The sequence below is a fragment of the Coregonus clupeaformis genome, chromosome 30 (assembly GCF_020615455.1).
Source record: "Coregonus clupeaformis isolate EN_2021a chromosome 30, ASM2061545v1, whole genome shotgun sequence".
NCBI lineage: Eukaryota > Metazoa > Chordata > Actinopteri > Salmoniformes > Salmonidae > Coregonus > Coregonus clupeaformis.
In genome coordinates this window covers 2239576-2260709 of record NC_059221.1, presented here as the reverse complement: position 1 = coordinate 2260709, position 21134 = coordinate 2239576, and the positions used below count along the sequence as shown (strand labels likewise).

The following is a 21134-nucleotide window of genomic DNA, read 5'->3' as shown; positions in this document are numbered from 1 at the left end:
AACAATTGGTCTGCAAATCAGCTCTGAACACGGGGAACCACTGTTGCTTCCAATTAGGCCATTTTCCGTGTGCTCAGTTCCTGTTAGTCTCAGTGTGGATTAATGAGGAGCTGCGAGGAAGTGGCGAGCCAGGTGTTGGTGCCGCCGCTAAACGGGAATAAAGAGGCCGGGAGCAGTGACCCGCTAAGAATTCCCATGAACTGAGCCAAAAGGATTAGGAAAGGGAGCGGGAGTCTGAGTGGAAAGGATGGAGAAGGGAAAGGACGGGTCTATGTGGATACTAGCTACAGCTCTCCAAGTCATACAGTAGACTCAAGCTAACACACAATGCTCAACACTCAAGGCATGCACAATCTGATGAACTGTAGCTGCAATAGGGGACAGGGGAGGGGGGGTGACATTAGTTACTGCATGTTGCCCTCCTTTCGTGACTAGACATGTGTCATCAAGGCTCTTCAGTTTCTGCTTGAGTCCAACTGAGTGTGCACAGTAGGTCGCAGAGATCTTGTCACACACAACACATGGAAGGCTATGTTAAAGCTGAGTATTATACATTCTCTAAGAGATAAAGATTTCTTTAAAATAAACATAATAGTCTATACCTATGCTTTCACTAAAGCCTGTTATGTGTGGTAAGGTTAAAGGGTAGGCTTTGAGGCTGTATTCGCTAAGATAGAACTATGCACTTCAAAGCTAACTCGCCTGTAATGTGTAACATATAAACACTGCATAAACAAATCCACCATTATCTACCGCCCAGTAAGTATTTTTAAACCAGAATTAACAATGTGAGAGGGAGGGGGGAATAAAGTTGTGGTGGTCTCTCTTCCTCTCTCTCCTTCTCCCTCTTTCTCCACGTCCCCCTCCCCACCACATGACTCTATCTGTCCCTGCATTCCTCCAACTCTATCCCTCTCTCGCTCTCTTTCTCTCCATATTTCAATGAAAAGTAGGGCAACGAGGAGGAGAGAGTAGGGCAACTTAGTCCAGCACACATAATCCTTGCAGGCTGCGCCAAACTCTGTACGCCACACTGGATTAAACCCAGGGGACACATCCCTGGGCTTCACTCACTGGGTTTTATGTCACTGTGCCTACCGCCGTACCCGGAACTCTCAGTCCCACATTTCTCATTTATGGCCCTAATTCTTCTGCTGCTTTTAAATTAACACTGGAAGGGAACATCCCAGAGTTGTGTCATGTTTCACTATAACATGCACAGAGACCCGCCTGCATTGCAGAATGCAGCTAAATGGACCATATTGGCTCATGCATGTTCTGCAAAGGCAACAAATCTAATCATGCATATAGCCATTTTGGTTATGATGGTAAGAAATAGTGAAACTTAGGTTTTAAAAGTTTTCACAAGTTTCGAAGATTTTTACCGGATGGGGAATGGAGCTTCTAATATCTAAATAAATGAATTACATGTACTTAGCATGTGATATTGCATTCAGAGTGGGCATACTCAAGACCACAGCCTGTGAATTTAAAAACAGTTTTATGTAATATGACATCTTTAAGATCATTGTCTCTTTTCCTAAGAGGAATAATGGGAGATTTAATGGTTAGCTCTTGGAACTTGCTGTATATTTCATGGCGGGTTAACTAATTCACAGCATAGCTTTGATCCGACGTGACTTGCTCCAGTTGAAAAGCTTTCACCACCTCCCTGCCTGCCCAAGTGCCCATCCTCTCAGATGAATACAGTAAGGCTACCATTCCACTGTGTCAAGACATAGACCTAGAACAGAACAGAACACCAACAGAGCATTTCTTCACTCTTCTTCTCTGGTATTGGTATTTGTGTGAAAGGCACATTGGATGTCCTTCATTGCCTCAAAGAGTTGTGTGCATATGTACCAGAAGTCAGAATGCTTACATTGAAGTGAATAGAAAAAACGGAATACATTTCATCCCAAATAATTAGCATGTATGATCAATGTGGTAATTCTGAAGAATTTGACAGATCCATGTGGTGCTCCATTCCTTTGGACAACCAGATGCAGTCAACAGGTATCAACCATTTATGTTTGTGCATACTCCAGCCCTAAATGTACCTGATGAACCTCAAAGGACATCCAACAAAGCATTTATTTCAGCGTCCATGTCCCACTTCAATGTTGATTAAACAACTCCTACATAATGAATGAAGCCAAGACATCCCAAAGTTTTCAAACAAAACAAGCATGAAGTAAAGGTGATGTAAATGTATCCAGGCAGCAAAAAAAGACTTAACTGTAAGTGAATGCAACACATGGCTTATCTGAGTTCTTTCAAATCCTTTCATTTGTGGTATGTAGAGGCAATATACTGTATTAGTCTTATGTGTTAAGCCAATGGGGGGGAAACCTAATCAGTCAGGTTACAGTCAATTCATGAACTAAACAAAACAAGAGAAGTTGAGCAATGGTGAAAAATCTTCAAAATAGGCTGAAGCTGTATATCAATTTCCATTCAATGGACAGACAGATGCTGCATACAGTGGCTTGCAAAAGTATTCACCCCCCTTGGCATTTTTCCTATTTTGTAGCCTTACAACCTGGAATTAAAATTGATTTTTGGGGGGGTTTGTATCATTTGATTTACACAACATGCCTACCACTTTGAAGATGCAAAATATATTTTCTTGTAAAACAAACAAGAAATAAGACCAAAGAAAACAGAAAACTTGAGCGTGCATAACTATTCACCCCCCTCAAAGTCAATACTTTGTAGAGCCACATTTTGCAGCAATTACAGCTGCAAGTCTCTTGGGGTATGTCTCTATAAGCTTGGCACATCTAGCCACTGGGATTGTTGCCCATTCTTCAAGGCAAAACTGCTCCAGCTCCTTCAAGTTGGATGGGTTCCGCTGGTGTACAGCAATCTTTAAGTCATACCACAGATTCTCAGTTGGATTGAGGTCTGGGCTTTGACTAGGCCATTCCAAGACATTTAAATGTTTCCCCTTAAACCACTCAAGTGTTGCTTTAGCAGTATGCTTAGGGTCATTGTCCTGCTGGAAGGTGAACCTCCATCCCAGTCTCAAATCTCTGGAAGACTGAAACAGGTTTTCCTTAAGAATTTCCTTGTATTTAGCGCCATCCATCATGCTTCACTGTGGGGATGCTATTCTCGGGGTGATGAGAGGTGTTGGGTTTGCGCCAGACATAGCATTTTCCTTGATGGCCAAAAAGCTCAATTTTAGTCTCATCTGACAAGAGTACCTTCTTCCATATGTTTGGGGAGTCTCCAACATGGCTTTTGGCGAACACCAAACGTGTTTGCTTATTTTCTTCTTTAAGCAATGGCTTTTTTCTGGCCACTCTTCCGTAAAGCCCAGCTCTGTGGAGTGTACGGCTTAAAGTTGTCCTATGGACAGATACTCCAATCTCTGCTGTGGAGCTTTGCAGCTCCTTCAGGGTTATCTTTGGTCTCTTTGTTGCCTCTCTGATTAATGCACTCCTTGCCTGGTCCATGAGTTTTGGTGGGCAGCCCTCTCTTGGCAGGTTTGTAGTGGTATCATATTCTTTCAATTTTTTAATAATGGATTTAATGGTGCTCCGTGGGATGTTCAAAGTTTCAGATTTTTTTTTATAACCCAACCCTGATCTGTACTTCTCCACAACTTTGTCCCTGACCTGTTTGGAGAGCTCCTTGGTCTTCATGGTGCCGCTTGCTTGGTGGTGCCCCTTGCTTAGTGGTGTTGCAGACTCTGGGGCCTTTCAGAACAGGTGTATATTTACTGAGATCATGTGACAGATCATGTGACACTTAGATTGCACACAGGTGGACTAATTATGTGACTTCTGAAGGTAATTGGTTGCACCAGATCGTATTTAGGGGCTTCATAGCAAAGGGGGTGAATACATATATACGCACCACTTTTCCGTTATTTATTTTTTAGAATCTTTTGAAATAAGTTATTTTTTTAATTTCACTTCACCAATTTGGACTATTTTGTGTATGTCCATTACATGAAATCCAAATAAAAATCCATTTAAATTACAGGTTGTAATGCAACAAAATAGGAAAAATGCCAAGGGGGATGAATACTTTTGCAAGGCACCGTACACTGATTTATTAGGAGTGTCCCAGTTAATTACCTTCTTTAGTATGCTACTGCTCATGGGAGCAGCATCCACATTTTCACACATAATTTGTCTAATGGGAGAAATGGGACCCATTGATTTTCTAGTGCTCCATTTCTGTCAGTCTCTCCGTACTGTGAGAGGGTTGATGAAATATTGGGGTGGAAAACACTTGACTGATGAGGCTTACAGCACTGACACAATACACTGGATCAAGTACGTTGAACTCAAATTAATTTGCAGTTGCAGCTGTTAACACATTGCAACACAAAATGTAGGGCTAAATTGTATCAAAACCTGAAAGTGTTTTCTGCCAGAGAAACCAAGTGTGTGTGCACTCTCCTTCCCATCAGTAACATTCATTGAGTCAAAAAAACATTGTGACTGCATGACTTGAGGGCCTGAAATGTGTCAACTTGAAATCTTATTTATCTTATGTTCTCCATGTGACTGACTTAGATTACTCTATGTTTGAATGTATACACACAAGTACCTCAAGTTAGTATTTGTCCTTGTATGGTCACATAAACATTACTGGTCCTTGGGATGATGTGATAGAATGACTTAAAAAGGATGAATAGAAGTTGCAAGTAAACAGGTAGGCCCACTCTGTAAATATGGGAGTTCAGTGAAGTTGATAAGAGTACAGTAACAGGGAGGTTTACAGTTTTTCTGCTGATCTTTACAGTTATCCTGCCTCTGTCACTGGAGTGCTCACCTCAGTAAACCTCAGAACACTGTCATTCATTAGGATTTCCGACTCTCCAATGTCAATTACTTTTCAATGATTTTCAAGGAAGAAAATAAAGTTTCTCCCCCACTGGTGATCATATCAAGTCTCAAATGACAACATCCTGATCCTGTTCCAATGCAAAATTAGTGCTAAGCCATGTATAGGGGTGGCAGGTAGGCTAGCAGTTATAAAGGCGAGCCAGCAACCAGAGGGCTGCCAGTTCGAATCCTGGGACCGACGGGAAAAATCGTGCGGAAAGTGAGCTGGTAACAGGAGGGTTGCTAGTATCAAATCCTAGATGCCATTGCCTGCCGTTGTGCCCTTGAGCAAGGCACTTAAACCCCCCCCACACACACACACACACACAACAGGGGGGTTGGGGTAAAAGCAGTAGTCACATTTTGGTTGGACCTTATAATTGACCAATAAAGTGATCTTAAATGTGCAGTCAAAAATGTGATTTTCCTGTGTTTTATATACAGTATATTTCCACACTATGAGGTTGGAATAATACTGTGATGTTGTGAAAATTATGATAATGCCCTTTTAGTGTCAGAGCTGTTTGAAAAGATTGCCTAAAATTTCAGCCTGTTTTGGTGGGATGGAGTTTTGGCCTGCCTAGTGACATCACCAGGCGTTAAATTAGTTCACAGACCAATTAGAAAGGGAGTTCCAAACCTCTCTGCCAATAACAGCTAGTTTTCATTTTTCCCCTCCCCACTTTGACAACTCCCAGACAGTCCTAGCAAAATTCTTGCTTGAGAATTTGGTCTTTGCTAAGAAGCTATTTTTTTTCTCTTTTTGACCATTTTAATTGAAAACAATCACTGTAAGGTACTTAATTGTTACCCAGAAATTATTTGATATTGAGTTAAAATGGCTGCATTTGACCTTTAATCTTAATGTATAAAGACAATGATTTACTAAGCCTTTGCCACAATGAAAAGTTATACCTGTTGTTATCCAGAGGGAATAAAACATGAAATGTAGAGCAGAATTAAGAGAAGGAATAAGGTATTGAGGTAAGGTGTAGGACTATTCAATTTAGAGACATTTTTAGATACAAAATGTGTCAATGTTCCACAGGTGCAAACCCTTAATAAATCTGGCCAAGAGACAGATTTGCTTCTTTGGCCCATGTGCTTGCAGTTCCAGAATGGGTTCATTCACTGTATCCAATGTCCTTCTTACCTGGTGAATGGTTGTCTGGCTATAATTCAACATGGTAACAAGGATAGACCCATAACAAATGTATAACCATAACTAGGGAATATATAGCCCTATATAGGACGCTGCGCATCTGCGCATGGGAGTCCTAAAAGACTTCAAGGCGGAGCCAATCTATCTCCAAACCAGCACCTATAACTCGGCTGTGGTAGACAGCTTTCAAGACGTGCTTCCACGTAGCCTACCACTGTCTACCCCAGCTGAGTTATAGGTGACGGTTTCTTTACAGATATCCACATATTATACAATCCGGATGGACGGACAATGAGTTACGGATTATAGATTTGCCTTCAGTAACAGGATTTTCGGAAACAAGTACCCCCCTAAAAAATGTCACAAGTTATTTTCCAGGCTCCGCATTGGAGCCTTCTACGACTCCCATGCGTGGATGCGGGAAATCCTATATAGCTTGTGACATTTACATATCACTCACTGTTGAGTGTCTCAGTCATGTAAGCATAACCATGTTCTCTGAGTTTTGCAAGCCCACCATAGGGCAGAAGGAGAAGTAGGTCATGGCTGTTTTGATGCTCAATATTTTCTGTCACTGCTCCCAGAGGGGAAAGGGGAAAGAGTACTGCACTGAAGAGCAGCATAACACTGAATATTGATTGACCTCCACAACAAAATGTCTGCAAAGAGCAGAAAGGCTATTCTTGTGAATATATAAGTGAAGAAAATGTGATTCAGGGATTTTGATTGAACTTATGTTTAAAATAAGTGGTATGTTTTGTCTTGAACCAATGGCCAGGTATGGCCTGGCCTTAAGGTGGACCAAAATGGATTTAGCCTGGCGCAAGACGCAAGACATTGCTAAAAATCCTGCTGACTAATGCATGGCATGACTATTTGCGGCAGAGCTGTTGTGATATTGCAGACCTAATTTCTACCCCCCAAAATCTACGATTATATTTGACAATGGTAAAAAGTGTATAGATAGACCAAAGAAGTGGATGGAAAGAAGAACCATCAACCTGCAGTAGCTTACTGTTGCTGTGAATGAGTACATACTGTATCACACAGTCCTAGCCTGTAGGCAAGTTTAGAACAGCAGAGACACCCAGGTACATGACTCTGCCATTACGTGCCAAACATTTACAGTTGCACGCATCTCCTCTGGAATAAAAAGACCTACATGCACATACAGTTGAAGTCGGAAGTTTACATACACCTTAGCCAAATACATTTAAACTCAGTTTTTCACAATTCCTGACATTTAATCCTAGTAGAAATTCCCTGTCTTAGGTCAGTTAGGATCACCACTTTATTTTAAGAATGTGAAATGTCAGAATAAGAGTAGAGAGAATGATTTATTTAAGCTTTTATTCCCAGTGGGTCAGAAGTTTACATACACTCAATTAGTATTTGGTAGCATTGCCTTTATATTTTTTTACTTGGGTCAAACGTTTCGGGTAGCCTTCCACAATCTTCCCACAATAAATTGGTTGAATTTTGGCCCATTCCTCCTGACAGAGCTGGTGTAACTGAGTCAGGTTTGTAGGCCTCCTTGCTCGCACACGCTTTTTCAGTTCTGCCCACACATTTTCTATAGGATTGAGGTCAGGGCTTTGTGATGGCCACTCTAATACCTTGACTTTGTTGTCCTTAAGCCATTTTGCCACAACTTTGGAACTATGCTTGGGGTCATTGTCCATTTGGAAGACCCATTTGCGACCTGACTGATGTCTTGAGATGTTGCTTCAATATATCCACATAATCTTTCTTCCTCATGATGCCATCTATTTTGATGCTGCCACCCCCGTGCTTCACGGTTGGGATGGTGTTCTTCGGGCTTGCAAGTGCCCCCTTTATCCTCCAAACATAACGATGGTCATTATGGCCAAACAGTTATATTTTTGTTTCATCAGACCAGAGAACATTTCTCCAAATAGTACGGTCTTTGTCCCCATGTGCAGTTGCATACCATAGTCTGGCTTTTTTATGGCAGTTTTGGAGCAGTGGCTTCTTCCTTGCTGAGCAGCCTTTCAGGTTATGTCACGGATTCTGCCGAGGCTGCTCCTCCTCTTTGCTCGGGCAGGCTTCGGCGTTCGTCGTCCCCGGAGTACTAGCTACTGCCGATCGATGTTTTCGGTGTTTGTCTTGTGTTGTCTAGTTAGTACACCTGTTGCATATTAGTGTTGATTGTGTAGCATATAAGTTCCCTTGTTTTACGTTTGGGCTTTGTGTGTTATTGTTCATTGTCTTGTTGATGTTCGGCCTAGCTACTACTTCGGATTACGCCTATGGTGTTTTTCCCTCCAGTGTTGGAGACGTTTGTTTTGTGCGTAACGCTCAGTAAAGTAGTCAACCTGATTCTCTGTGTCCTGCGTCTGACTTCACTCGCCGCGTACACATCACCTCCTGACAGGTTATGTTGATATAGGACTCGTTTTACTGTGGATATAGATACTTTTGTACCTATTTCCTCCAGCATCTTCACAAGGTCCTTTGCTGTTGTTTTGGGATTTATTTGCAATTTTCGCACCAAAGTATGTTCATCTCCAAGAGAGAGAACGCGTCTCCTTTCTGAGCGGTTTGACGACTGCGTGGTCCCATGGTGTTTATACTTGCGTACTATTGTTTGTACAGATGAACGTGGTACCTTCAGGCATTTGGAAATTGCTCCCAAGGATGAACCAGACTTGTGGAGGTTGAACCAGACTCTTGGCTGATTTCTTTTGATTTTCCCATTATGTCAAGCAAGGAGGCACTAAGTTTGAAGGTAGGCCTTGAAATACATCCACAGGTGCACCTCCAGTTCACTCAAATGATGTCAATTAGCCTATCTAAAGCTTCTAAAGCCATGACATCATTTTCTGGAATTTTCCAAGCTGTTTAAAGGCACAGTCAACTTAATTTATGTAAACTTCTGACCCACTGGAATTGTGATACAGTGAATTATAAGTGAAATAATCTGTCTGTAAACAATTGTTGGAAAAATTACTTGTGTCATGCACAAAGTAGATGTCCTAACTGACTTGCCAAAACTATAGTTTGTTAACAAGAAATTTGTGGAGTGGTTGAAAAACGAGATTTAATGACTCCAACCTAAGTGTATGTAAACTTCTGACTTCAACTGTACATGGGTACCATCTGCATCTAACTGTGTGTTATGTGTAACCAACCACAATAAAAAAGCCACTCAGTCAGATAAAAAAAAGGAAGCCATGTCTGTGACGTGAAAGAACATAGCGGGGAGAGAGAGAGAGAGAGATCGAGAGAGAAAACGAGTGAGAGAGAGAGAGAGAGTGAGCGAGAGAGAGAGAGAGAGAGAGAGTCTATGCAGACCAGGGCTGAGCCGATAGCTCTTGACATGGCTGAAATCGGTCAGGTCTGCCCCGCTTACATAAAGGCTTGGAAACATGGGAGAGAGTGCAGCCCAGCCAGGGGGAGGGAGGTCTCACTGATGATACAGCGGGACAAGAGGAGACAGCAGGCTGGGAGCGCAGAGAAAGCAGACGTCACATGGGCCGAGAGCTGACAGACAGATATCACATGATCCCAAGCAACTTTTTATTATTTTGACTGACTGAAGCAAGGGAATATGGTCCACATGACTTAGTAAGGAGGGGGTGAGGGGAATAATTAAAAGGCATCTAGACCTATATATTTTAGGACAGTTTTTGTCAGAAGTTTGGTGACATTGTAATAGGTCTGGTACATGCATGATGTTATGTACAGTGAGGGAAAAAAGTATTTGATCCCCTGCTGATTTTGTACGTTTGCCCACTGACAAATAAATTATCAGTCTATAATTTTGATGGTAGGTTTATTTGAACAGTGAGAGACAGAATAACAACAACAAAATCCAGAAAAACTAATGTCAAAAATGTTATAAATTGATTTGCATTTTAATGAGGGAAATAAGTATTTGACCCCCTCTCAATCAGAAAGATTTCTGGCTCCCAGGTGTCTTTTATACAGGTAACGAGCTGAGATTAGGAGCACACTCTTAAAGGGAGTGCTCCTAATCTCAGCTTGTTACCTGTATAAAAGACACCTGTCCACAGAAGCAATCAATCAATCAGATTCCAAACTCTCCACCATGGCCAAGACCAAAGAGCTCTCCAAGGATGTCAGGGACAAGATTGTAGACCTACACAAGGCTGGAATGGGCTACAAGACCATCGCCAAGCAGCTTGGTGAGAAGGTGACAACAGTTGGTGCGATTATTCGCAAATGTAAGAAACACAAAAGAACTGTCAATCTCCCTCGGCCTGGGGCTCCATGCAAGATCTCACCTCGTAGAGTTGCAATGATCATGAGAACGGTGAGGAATCAGCCCAGAACTACACGGGAGGATCTTGTCAATGATCTCAAGGCAGCTGGGACCATAGTCACCAAGAAAACAATTGGTAACACACTACGCCGTGAAGGACTGAAATCCTGCAGCGCCCGCAAGGTCCCCCTGCTCAAGAAAGCACATATACAGGGCCGTCTGAAGTTTGCCAATGAACATCTGAATGATTCAGAGGAGAACTGGGTGAAAGTGTTGTGGTCAGATGAGACCAAAATCGAGCTCTTTGGCATCAACTCAACTCGCCGCGGTTGGAGGAGGAGGAATGCTGCCTATGACCCCAAGAACACCATCCCCACCGTCAAACATGGAGGTGGAAACATTATGGTTTGGGGGTGTTTTTCTGCTAAGGGGACATGACAACTTCACCGCATCAAAGGGACGATGGACGGGGCCATGTACCGTCAAATCTTGGGTGAGAACCTCCTTCCCTCAGCCAGGGCATTGAAAATGGGTCGTGGATGGGTATTCCAGCATGACAATGACCCAAAACACACGGCCAAGGCAACAAAGGAGTAGCTCAAGAAGAAGCACATTAAGGTCCTGGAGTGGCCTAGCCAGTCTCCAGACCTTAATCCCATAGAAAACCTGTGGAGGGAGCTGAAGGTTCGAGTTGCCAAACGTCAGCCTCGAATCCTTAATGACTTGGAGAAGATCTGCAAAGAGGAGTGGAACAAAATCCCTCCTGAGATGTGTGCAAACCTGGTGGCCAACTACAAGAAACGTCTGACCTCTGTGATTGCCAACAAGGGTTTTGCCACCAAGTACTAAGTCATGTTTTGCAGAGGGGTCAAATACTTATTTCCCTCATTAAAATGCAAATCAATTTATAACATTATTGACATGCATTTCTCTGGATTTTTTTGTTGTTATTCTGTCTCTCACTGTTCAAATAAACCTACCATTAAAATTATAGACTGATCATGTCTTTGTCAGTGGGCAAACGTACAAAATCAGCAGGGGATCAAATACTTTTTTCCCTCACTGTACATACAGTTGAAGTCAGAAGTTTACATACACCTTAGCCAAATACATTTAAACTCTGTTTTTCACAATTCTTGACATTTAATCCTAGTCAAAATTCCCTGTCTTAGGTCAGTTAGGATCACCACTTTATTTTAAGAATGTGAAATGTCAGAATAAGAGTAGAGAGAATGATTTATTTAAGCTTTTATTTTTTTCATCACATTCCCAGTGGGTCAGAAGTTTACATACACTCAATTAGTATTTGGTAGCATTGCCTTTAAATTGTTTAACTTGGGTCAAATGTATTGGATAGCCTTCCACAAGCTTCCCACAATAAGTTGGGTGAATTTTGGCCCATTCCTCCTGACAGAGCTGGTGTTACTGAATCAGGTTTGTAGGCATCCTTGATCGCACACACTTTTTCAGTTCTGCCCACAAATTTTCTATAGGATTGAGGTCAGGGCTTTGTGATGGCTACTCCAATACCTTGACTTTGTTGTCCTTAAGCCATTTTGCCACAACTTTGGAAGTATGCATGGGGTCATTGACAATTTGGAAGACCCATTTGCGACCAAGCTTTAACTTCCTGACTGATGTCTTGAGATGTTGCTTCAATATATCCACATAATTTTCCTTCCTCATGATGCCATCTATTTTGTGAAGTGCACCAGTCTCTCCTGCAGCAAAGCACCCCCACAGCATGATGCTGCCACCCCCGTGCTTCACGGTTGGGATGGTGTTCTTTGGCTTGCCATTCCCCCCTTTTTCCTCCAAACATAACAACGGTCATTATAGCCAAACAGCTCTATTTTTGTGTCATCAGACCAGAGGACATTTCTCCAAAAAGTACTATCTTTGTCCCCATGTGCAGTTGCAAACTGTAGTCTGGCTTTTTTATGCCGGTTTGGGAGCAGTGGCTTCTTCCTTGTTGAGCGGCCTTTCAGGTTATGTCGATATAGGACTCGTTTTACTGTGGATATAGATACTTTTGTACCTGTTTCCTCCAGCATCTTCACAAGGTCCTTTGCTGTTGTTATAGGAAGCGGTATGACGGCTGCGTGGTCTCATGGTGTTTATACTTGCGTACTATTGTTTGTACAGATGAACGTGGTACCTCCAGGCATTTGGAAATTGCTCCCAAGGATGAACCAGACTTGTGGAGGTCTACAATTTTTTTTCTGAGGTCTTGGCTGATTTCTTTTGATTTTCACATGATGTCAAGCAAAGAGGCACTGAGTTTGACGGTAGGCCTTGAAATACATCCACAGATACACCTCCAATTGACTCAAATGATGTCAATTAGCCTATCAGAAGCTTCTAATGCCATGACATCATTTTCTGGAATATTCCAAGCTGTTTAAAGGCACAGTCAACTTAGTGTATGTAAACTTCTGACCCACTGGAATTGTGATACAGTGAGTTATAGGTGAAATAATCTGTCTGTAAACAATTGTTGGAAAAATTACTTGTGTCATGCACAAAGTAGATGTCCTAACCGACTTGCCAAAACTATAGTTTCTTAACAAGAAATGTGTGGAGTGGTTGAAAAACAAGTTTTAATGACTCCAACCTAAGTGTATGTAAACTTCCGACATCAACTGTAAGCGCAACAGTCACACAGTTAGGCAGGCATACTATTAACCAGTAACACATTTGTTAAGTAATTTTCTGTGATTTCTTATCACATATCTTGATGTATCAAGTTTTACCATGTAAAAGCAAAAGACACAAAAATGAAACATAATAGTGGGCAGAATAGAAATAGCGCACATTGTACAGATCTACCGCTTCTTAGACTTGCTTTCAATGAGAATGACAGATCTATAACTCACATTTCTATGTAAATTTGGTCAGGTCGCCCAAAAAGTTACATATTGCAGCTTTAATTACGGGTCTAGTTAGTGTCTATGCCATCACAAGAGTTTACACTGTTGTTACCAAAGCAGTAAATGAAGGAATCCTGAACCTCTTTTAAGTTATTCTGCCAGCATATTCTTTAAACTCAGAAATAGTAGCTTTAACTCTCAAACCCTGAAAATCCAATGGACAGGCCAAACACACCACAGGGCCAGATCAGCTTTATAATACAAAAAGCCTTTCCAAGCAAAACCGATCTGATTTTTTGGGGCTGGATTTGGCCATCATGGGTCAGTTATGCTTCCCCACTTCCAACCCATCTTTCATTAAATACAGAAGAAACTTGAACAGTTGTGGAATGACCGAGGGAGCATATAAATTAACCCCAGATCAAATATCCCATGGATTGCTGTTCAGAGTGAATGCTTGCTTTTTTTAAATGACACCTGTACAAACAATAGGATATACCTATATCATGAAGATCTATTACCATGTTATTCATCAGACAACAACAGGGGATGGGCAGGGCTCTCCTTAGGATGAACATTCCACAGGTTTGGAGCTTTTTTGTACAATGTATTTGTTTTTACATTGTTACCATGCGTGTACGTATCTCTCGGTTTGTGTGTATGTGTGTGTGTGTGTGTGCGCGCGCGTGTGTGTAATTGAATTGCAAGGAAGGCCATGATTCAACATAGCATTTAACATACACTGAGTGTACAAAACATTAAGAACATCGGTCACATAGAGGATCTAGGTTTGGGTACATGAACAAGTACATGTCTAGCACAAATGTACGATAAATGGACACTCAACAATACTTGCTTTCATTCATCATCTGAGAATTCATAGTTCAGATCTTCTTCTCATTTTGTTTTACTGTTCAGAATAGGTGAGGGCTGTACCAATGAGATAGAAGCATATATACAAAACATTAAGAACACCTGCTCTTTCCATGACATAAACTGACCATGTGAATCAAGGTCAAAGCTATGACCCGTTATTGATGTCACTTCATAAATCCACTTCAATCAGTGTAGATGAAGGGGAAGGACAAGTTAAAGAAGGATTTTAAAGACTTGAGACAATTGAGACATGGATTGTGTATGTGTGCCATTCAGAGGGTGAATGGGCAAGACAAAATATTTAAGTGCCTTTGAATGGGGTATGGTAGTAAGTGCCAGGTGCAAAGGTTTGTGTCAAGAACTGCAACGCTGCTGGATTTTTCACGCTCAACAGTTTCCCGTGTGTATAAATAATGGTCCACCACCCAAAGGACATCCAGCCAACTTGACACAACTGTGGGAAGCAACGGAGTGAAGGAAGGTGTTCTTAATGTTTCGTGTATAGGCAGTCTATTTGACATACTCTACATTCTATTATCAAAGAAATAGCACAAACGACTCACCATGGGCTTGGGGTTACAGGGTTTGTTCACTACAAGTATGCCCCTCCCCTCCCCTCCCCTCCCCTCCCCTCCCCTCCCCTCCCCTCCCCTCCCCCCCCCCCTTCACAGACACACACACACACACAGACACACACACACACACAAACAGGCAGGCGTCTAAACGACATTTGTTACCGTATTATAATTATATGCTATGAAACAGATTCATTTCTACAATATTTATGACTACAGTTCGTTTAAGTCAAAACTTGTGTTTTGGACCTTTAAAATGACTGCAACATTGTTTTACCTATCATTGCTAAAACGATATACTGTATTTCATTTTTAGCATTTTATCTAATATAATAGCTTTTGTCTCAACATAATTTCATTAGGCTTTGATGCATACAAACATCGGCGTTCCAATGTGACAGTCCCCCAGAAAGACTTTACTGTTATCATTTATACCTTTTTTACAATCATAAACACTATCAAAATCCCACACCATTCCTGTATGTAGGCTACATGGTATTTGCGGTACACCTTACGTCTACGGAATCAATAATTTACACTGTGTAATTAATGGATTTTTGCTGAGAGCTTATAAATGACAGTCGTTCATGCACGTTTTAATTATGCATTCTGACGAGATAAAGAAAAAGCAGCGTTCTTACCTTCGACAGCCCCTACCATTGTACATATCCATACAAAATATAAGATATCCATAACAACTGAAATACTTGGCATTTTGGCTGTAAAAAGCCAAAGCATTCATAGAAAACAGGTCCACCAGCGGGCCATTGACAGCGAATTCATCTACAGAAGCGCAAAACCACACACAGCCAATGGGTAGAACGAACCACTTTTGCAGGGAAAACACGCATAATATAAACCAAGTTTGGGCGAAACCAACGGGATTCATACAGGGGGCAATGTCCACTACATGGCTAAAAGTATGTGGACACCCATTCAAATTAGTGGATTCGGCTATTTCAGCCACACACGTTGCTGACAGGTGTATAAAATCGAGCACACAGCCATGCAATCTCCATAGACAAACATTGGCAGTAGAATGGTCCGTTACCGAAGAGCTCAGTGACTTTCAGCGTGGCACCATCATAGGATGCCACCTTTCCAACAAGTCAGTTAGTCAAATTTCTGCCCTGCTAGAGCTGCCCAGTCAACTGTAAGTGCTGTTATTGTGAAGTGGAAACGTCTAAGAGCAACAACGGCTCTGCCGCAAAATGGTAAGCCAGACAAGCTCACAGAACGGGACCGCGGAGTGCTGAAGCGCGTACCGCGTAAAAATCGTCTGTCCTCGGTTGCAACACTCACAACCGACTTCCAAGCTGCCTCTGGAAGCAAGGTCAGCACAAGAACTGTTCGTTGGGAGCTTCATGAAATGGGTTTTCATGGCCGAGCAGCCCCACCCAAGATCACCATGCACAATGTCAAGCGTCGGCTGGAGTGGTGTATAGCTCGCCGCCATTGGACTCTGGAGCAGTGGAAACACGTTCTCTGGAGTGATGAATCACGCTTCACCATCTGGCAGTCCGACGGACGAATCTGGGTTTGACGGATACCAGGAGAATGCTACCTGCCCAAATGCATAGTGTCAACTGTAAAGTTTGGTGGAGGAGGAATAATGGTCTTGGGCTGTATTTCATTGTTCGGGCTAGGCCCCTTAGTTCCAGTGAAGGCTAATCTTAATGCTTCAGCATACAATGACATTCTAGACGATTCCGTGCTTCCAACTTTGTGGCAACAGTTTGGGGAAGGCCCATTCCTGTTTCAGCACGACAATGCCTGCATGCACAAAGCGAGGTCTATACAGAAATGGTTTGTAAAGATCGGTGTGGAAGAACTTGACTGGCCTGCACAGAGCCCTGACCTCAACCCTATCGAACACCCTTGGGATGAATTGGAACGTCGACTGCAAGCCAGGCCTTATTACCCAACAATCAGTGCCCAACCTCACTAATGCTCTTGTGGCTAAATGGAAGCAAGTCCCCACAGCAATGTTCCAACATCTAGAGGAAAGCCTTCCCAGAATAGTGGAGGCTGTTATAGCAGCAAAGGGGGGAGCAACTCCATATTAATGCCCATGATTTTGGAATGTGATGTTCGACGAGCAGGTGTCCACATACTTTTGTAGTGTATCTGTAATTTGGAGATGGCTGCAATCTTCCTTTGCAAGATTCATCTGAAATGTGGTTTTAATAATTGTTGTAAGTAAATAAACTCAATGTACACTATTATACTGTGGATTTCATCATTTTTGTGTACATATTAGCAACAATACTACCACCACCACTATAAATAGCCTACCACCAGTTGTAGCTACAATTACATAGAGCATACATTCATAAAATATTTGAATAAAGTGGTTAAATTGTTTGTTTTGTTGATTGACTGAGCCTGTGTTTATAGGTTTTTGGAATACACATACACACATACACTACAAGTCAAAAGTTTGTACACAGCTACTCATTCAAGGGTTTCTCTCTACTATTTTTTACATTGTAGAATACTAGTGAAGACATCAAAACTATGAAATAACACACATGGAATCATGTAGCAACCAAAAAAGTGTTAAAAATATCAAAATATATTTTATATTATTTAAGATTCTTCAAATAGCCACCCTTTGCCTTGATGACAGCTTTTCACACTCTTGGCATTCTCTCAACCAGCTTCATGAGGTAGTCACCTGGGATGCATTTCAATTAACAGGTGTGCCTTCTTAAAAGTTAATTAGTGGAATTTCTTTCCTTCTTAATGCGTTTGAGCCAATCAGTTGTGTTGTGACAAGGTAGGGGGGTATACAGAAGATAGCCCTATTTGGTAAAAGACCAAGTCCATATTATGGTAAGAACAGCTCAAATAAGCAAAGAGAAACGACAGTCCATCATTACTTTAAGACGTGAAGGTCAGTCAATACAGAACATTTCAAGAACTTTGAAAGTTTCTTCAAGTGCTAAGTGGAACTGGCTCTCATGAGGACCACCACAGGAATGGAAAACCCAGAGTTACCTCTGCTGCAGAGGATAAGTTAATTAGTGTTACCAGCCTCAGAAATTGCAGCCAAAATAAATGCTTCACAGAGTTCAAGTAACAGACACATCTCAACATCAACTGTTCAGAGGAGACTGTGTGAATCAGGCCTTCATGGTTGAATTGCTGCAAAGAAACCACTACTAAAGGACACCAATAAGAAGAAGAGACTTGCTTGGGCCAAGAAACACGAGCAATGGACATTAGACCAGTGGAAAGTTGTCCTTTGGTCTGGAGTCCAAATTTGAGATTTTTGGTTCCAACCGCCGTGTCTTTGTGAGACGCGGTGTGGGTGAACGGATGATCTCTGCATGTGCAGTTCCCACCGTAAAGCATGGAGGAGGAGGTGTTATGATGTGGGGGTGCTTTGCTGGTGACACTGTGATTTATTTAGAATTCAAGGCACACTTAACCAGCATGGCTACCACAGCATTATGCAGCGATACGCCATCCCATCTGGTTTGGGCTTAGTGGGACTATCATTTGTTTTTCAACAGGACAATGACCCAACACACCTCCAGGCTGTGTAAGGTCTATTTGACCAAGATGGAGAGGGATGGAGTGCTGCATCAGATGACCTGGCCTCCACAATCCCCCGACCTCAACCCAATTGAGATGGTTTGGGATGAGTTGGACCGCAGAGTGAAGGAAAAGCAGCCAACAAGTGCTCAGCATATGTGGGAACTCCTTCAAGACTGTTGGAAAAGCATTCCAGGTGAAGCTGGTTGAGAGAATGCCAAGAGTATGCAAAGCTGTCATCAAGGCAAGGGGTGGCTATTTGAAGAATCTCTTTAACACTTTTTTGGTTACTACATGATTCCATATGTGTTCTTTCATAGTTTTGATGTCTTCACTATTATTCTACAATGTAGAAAATAGTAAAAATAAAGAAAAACCCTTGAATGAGTAGGTGTGTCCAAACTTTTGACTTGTACTTAATACACACACACACGTGTTAGGATCACACTGTTGAAAGGAGATAGAAGCTGCATAGGACTTCTTAACTAGCTTTGTGGTCCTCTGTAGCTCAGCTGGTAGAGCACGGCGCTTGTAACGCCAAGGTAGTGGGTTCAATCCCCGGGACCACCCATACACAAAAAAAAGAAAATATGTATGCACGCATGACTTTGGATAAAAGCGTCTGCTAAATGGCATATTATTATTATTATTAACTAATGGTCAATCAAGCCACTGGCTCTTTGAATCAACTGCATGAACATTATTACACTTCTCTGCTCAAATATTATGAATTTTCAAATGCCTCAGCAGTAAGTGTAACTTTTATAAACGTATATATTTATACTTAAGATAATCTGTAGGTGAATAATAAACAAAGCAAAGCATGTCAACTATTTTCAAATGAAAAGATCAGACGTCTTTGGTGCTTCTCCTGAATGTACAGTATCCTTCAAGAACAAGGGTGCCACCGTGAGTAGGAAATAGAAACTACATGATATGAGCTGTGTTTTTTAGACATAAGGGTTTCTGGAGAGGTTCTAGTGTCAGGTTTTCTGCTGGAAACTGAAATTACAGATTGGGGCTTTAATATAATAGAGAGGGTAAACTATTGGCTGAGTCTGTTTAGTGTGATGGATCATCCAATTGGAATGCTAGGATTTGGTATGGTCAGTAAGAAACAAATGGCCCATTGTCAAGTGCACACTTGGTCTTTGACCCTAACCTGAGAACATCAACAAAGCAATGTATCCTGGAATTAACCCCCATTTAGACAAGGATTAACACCTTTCATTTCTATAATCAACAGCACTTAAAGTAATGCCACAGACATGGAGCCCAGGGCACCTGATATCAATCCCTAAAACCCCCTACTGTAAATACAGTAAGTATATTTCCAAACAATACCTTAATTAAGATCTGCCCATCAATAAATGTATTATGATAAGATAATTATGATAAGATAAATTATTTATGATAAGATTGTTGGATACAGTCCTAATTCAATAGCTTGAATAAATATGTATTTAAGATTATATTTTGTAGTTTTAAAAAACACCTGCTATTTCTGTTTCCGTATTGCATAAAGACAGAATAATATAATCAAAGAAAAAACTATTTAAAATGAAAAAAAAATAACCACCCACTGGCCACTGCATTAATCATTTGAACGTTGATCCTACCTGAATACTGTATACTATGGGCCTTGATGTATTTGCATCATTTAGTGGCTAGGTGGATCTAGCACATCACATCTGTTTGGATTCGGGATTGATACATGTTTGATGCACAGGGACACATCAAACACATTGATGTGTTGATCAAAACCATATGCATGTCTATTGTCACTGTACACTCTCAGAGAGTACGCAGCAGGCTGGCCCTGCATCTGTGTTCCTGTGCTGCCTGTGGACAGCTGAGATCCGCTCAATGTCAAGAGAAATAACAGAATTATGACAAAGCATCCCAGTCACGCTTATGTGTATTTCATATTTACATCTAGAATATTTGTATAAATTAATCATACCATGTCTGTTGTGGAAAAATAGATATCTAAGATTATGGCATATTTTTCGGGTATTTCAACAACAACAAAAATGTCTGGTCAGTCTCTATAGCAGATGAATGTGAAACATGCTGCTGGGATTTCAGTGGGAAAACCAGGCTGATTCACAGCAAAACACAGTAGAGCTTCGGTAGATAAAGATGCAAGGAAGATAAAACAGAGCAGAGCGCCTGCCGACCAGAGAGGGAGGGAGGGAGTGAGGAGTGGGGGCGGGGGGAGGCAAAGAGGGAGTGGGCCTAGGGTGGGGAAATAGAGCAGAAGATTATGGGACTGACATAAAGGAATCCAGCATAACTCAGTCTCAAGATGAGTGAGGGCTGGAAAACAGCAGATTAGAGGAGCCAGAGGTCGTTCCCATGGAAACCTTTGCCCAGGGAGATCGGCCACTCGCTAGTCTGCCAATGCGAGCTGAGCTCAGATTGTAGGTCACACATGGCACCAACGATCCAGTCAGGTCTAATATGTCTTGATTTATGGGTCATAAATTGAACTTGGAAGCTGGTTCCCTCTCTGGCTTCCTTCACTGACAACGCTCATTTCTTTATTAATGTCGATCCTGCCACACAGCCAAATTTAGCAACACAACCTGTCGGCCACAGATTTTTTAAATGAATATTATAAAACTAACCAATGTTCAGCTCATACCCTCAAATACAAAGGGATAAAACACACACACAAACACACACACACACACACACACACACACACACAGATACGTGCACGCACGGTAACAATGTTTACAATTGTTACAAATTACGCTGTACAAAAGAGACACACAACTAGCGTGGTCTTGGATAAAGGTATTTTTATAGAATTCAATATTCTATGGACTTACAGTGGGGAAAAAAAGTATTTAGTCAGCCACCAATTGTGCAAGTTCTCCCACTTAAAAAGATGAGAGAGGCCTGTAATTTTCATCATAGGTACACGTCAACTATGACAGACAAAATGAGAAAAAAAATTCCAGAAAATCACATTGTAGTATTTTTTATGAATTTATTTGCAAATTATGGTGGAAA

At 41.6% G+C, this 21134-nt stretch overlaps 1 protein-coding gene across 4 annotated transcripts in view; it reads right to left on the bottom strand.

Moving 5' to 3' along the window:
* The window catches only part of LOC121545520 (ephrin type-B receptor 2-like), an 80372-nt gene extending 64994 nt beyond the window's left edge, over window positions 1–15378 (bottom strand). For all 4 annotated transcript variants that reach the window (XM_041856101.2, XM_041856103.2, XM_041856102.2 and 1 more), the window contains exon 1: window positions 15215–15378. In XM_041856101.2, the coding sequence (XP_041712035.1) occupies window positions 15215–15311 (97 nt within the window). In that variant the 5' untranslated portion in view covers window positions 15312–15378. The remainder of the gene's footprint in view (window positions 1–15214) is intronic.
* Between the last annotated feature and the right edge of the window lie 5756 nt (window positions 15379–21134).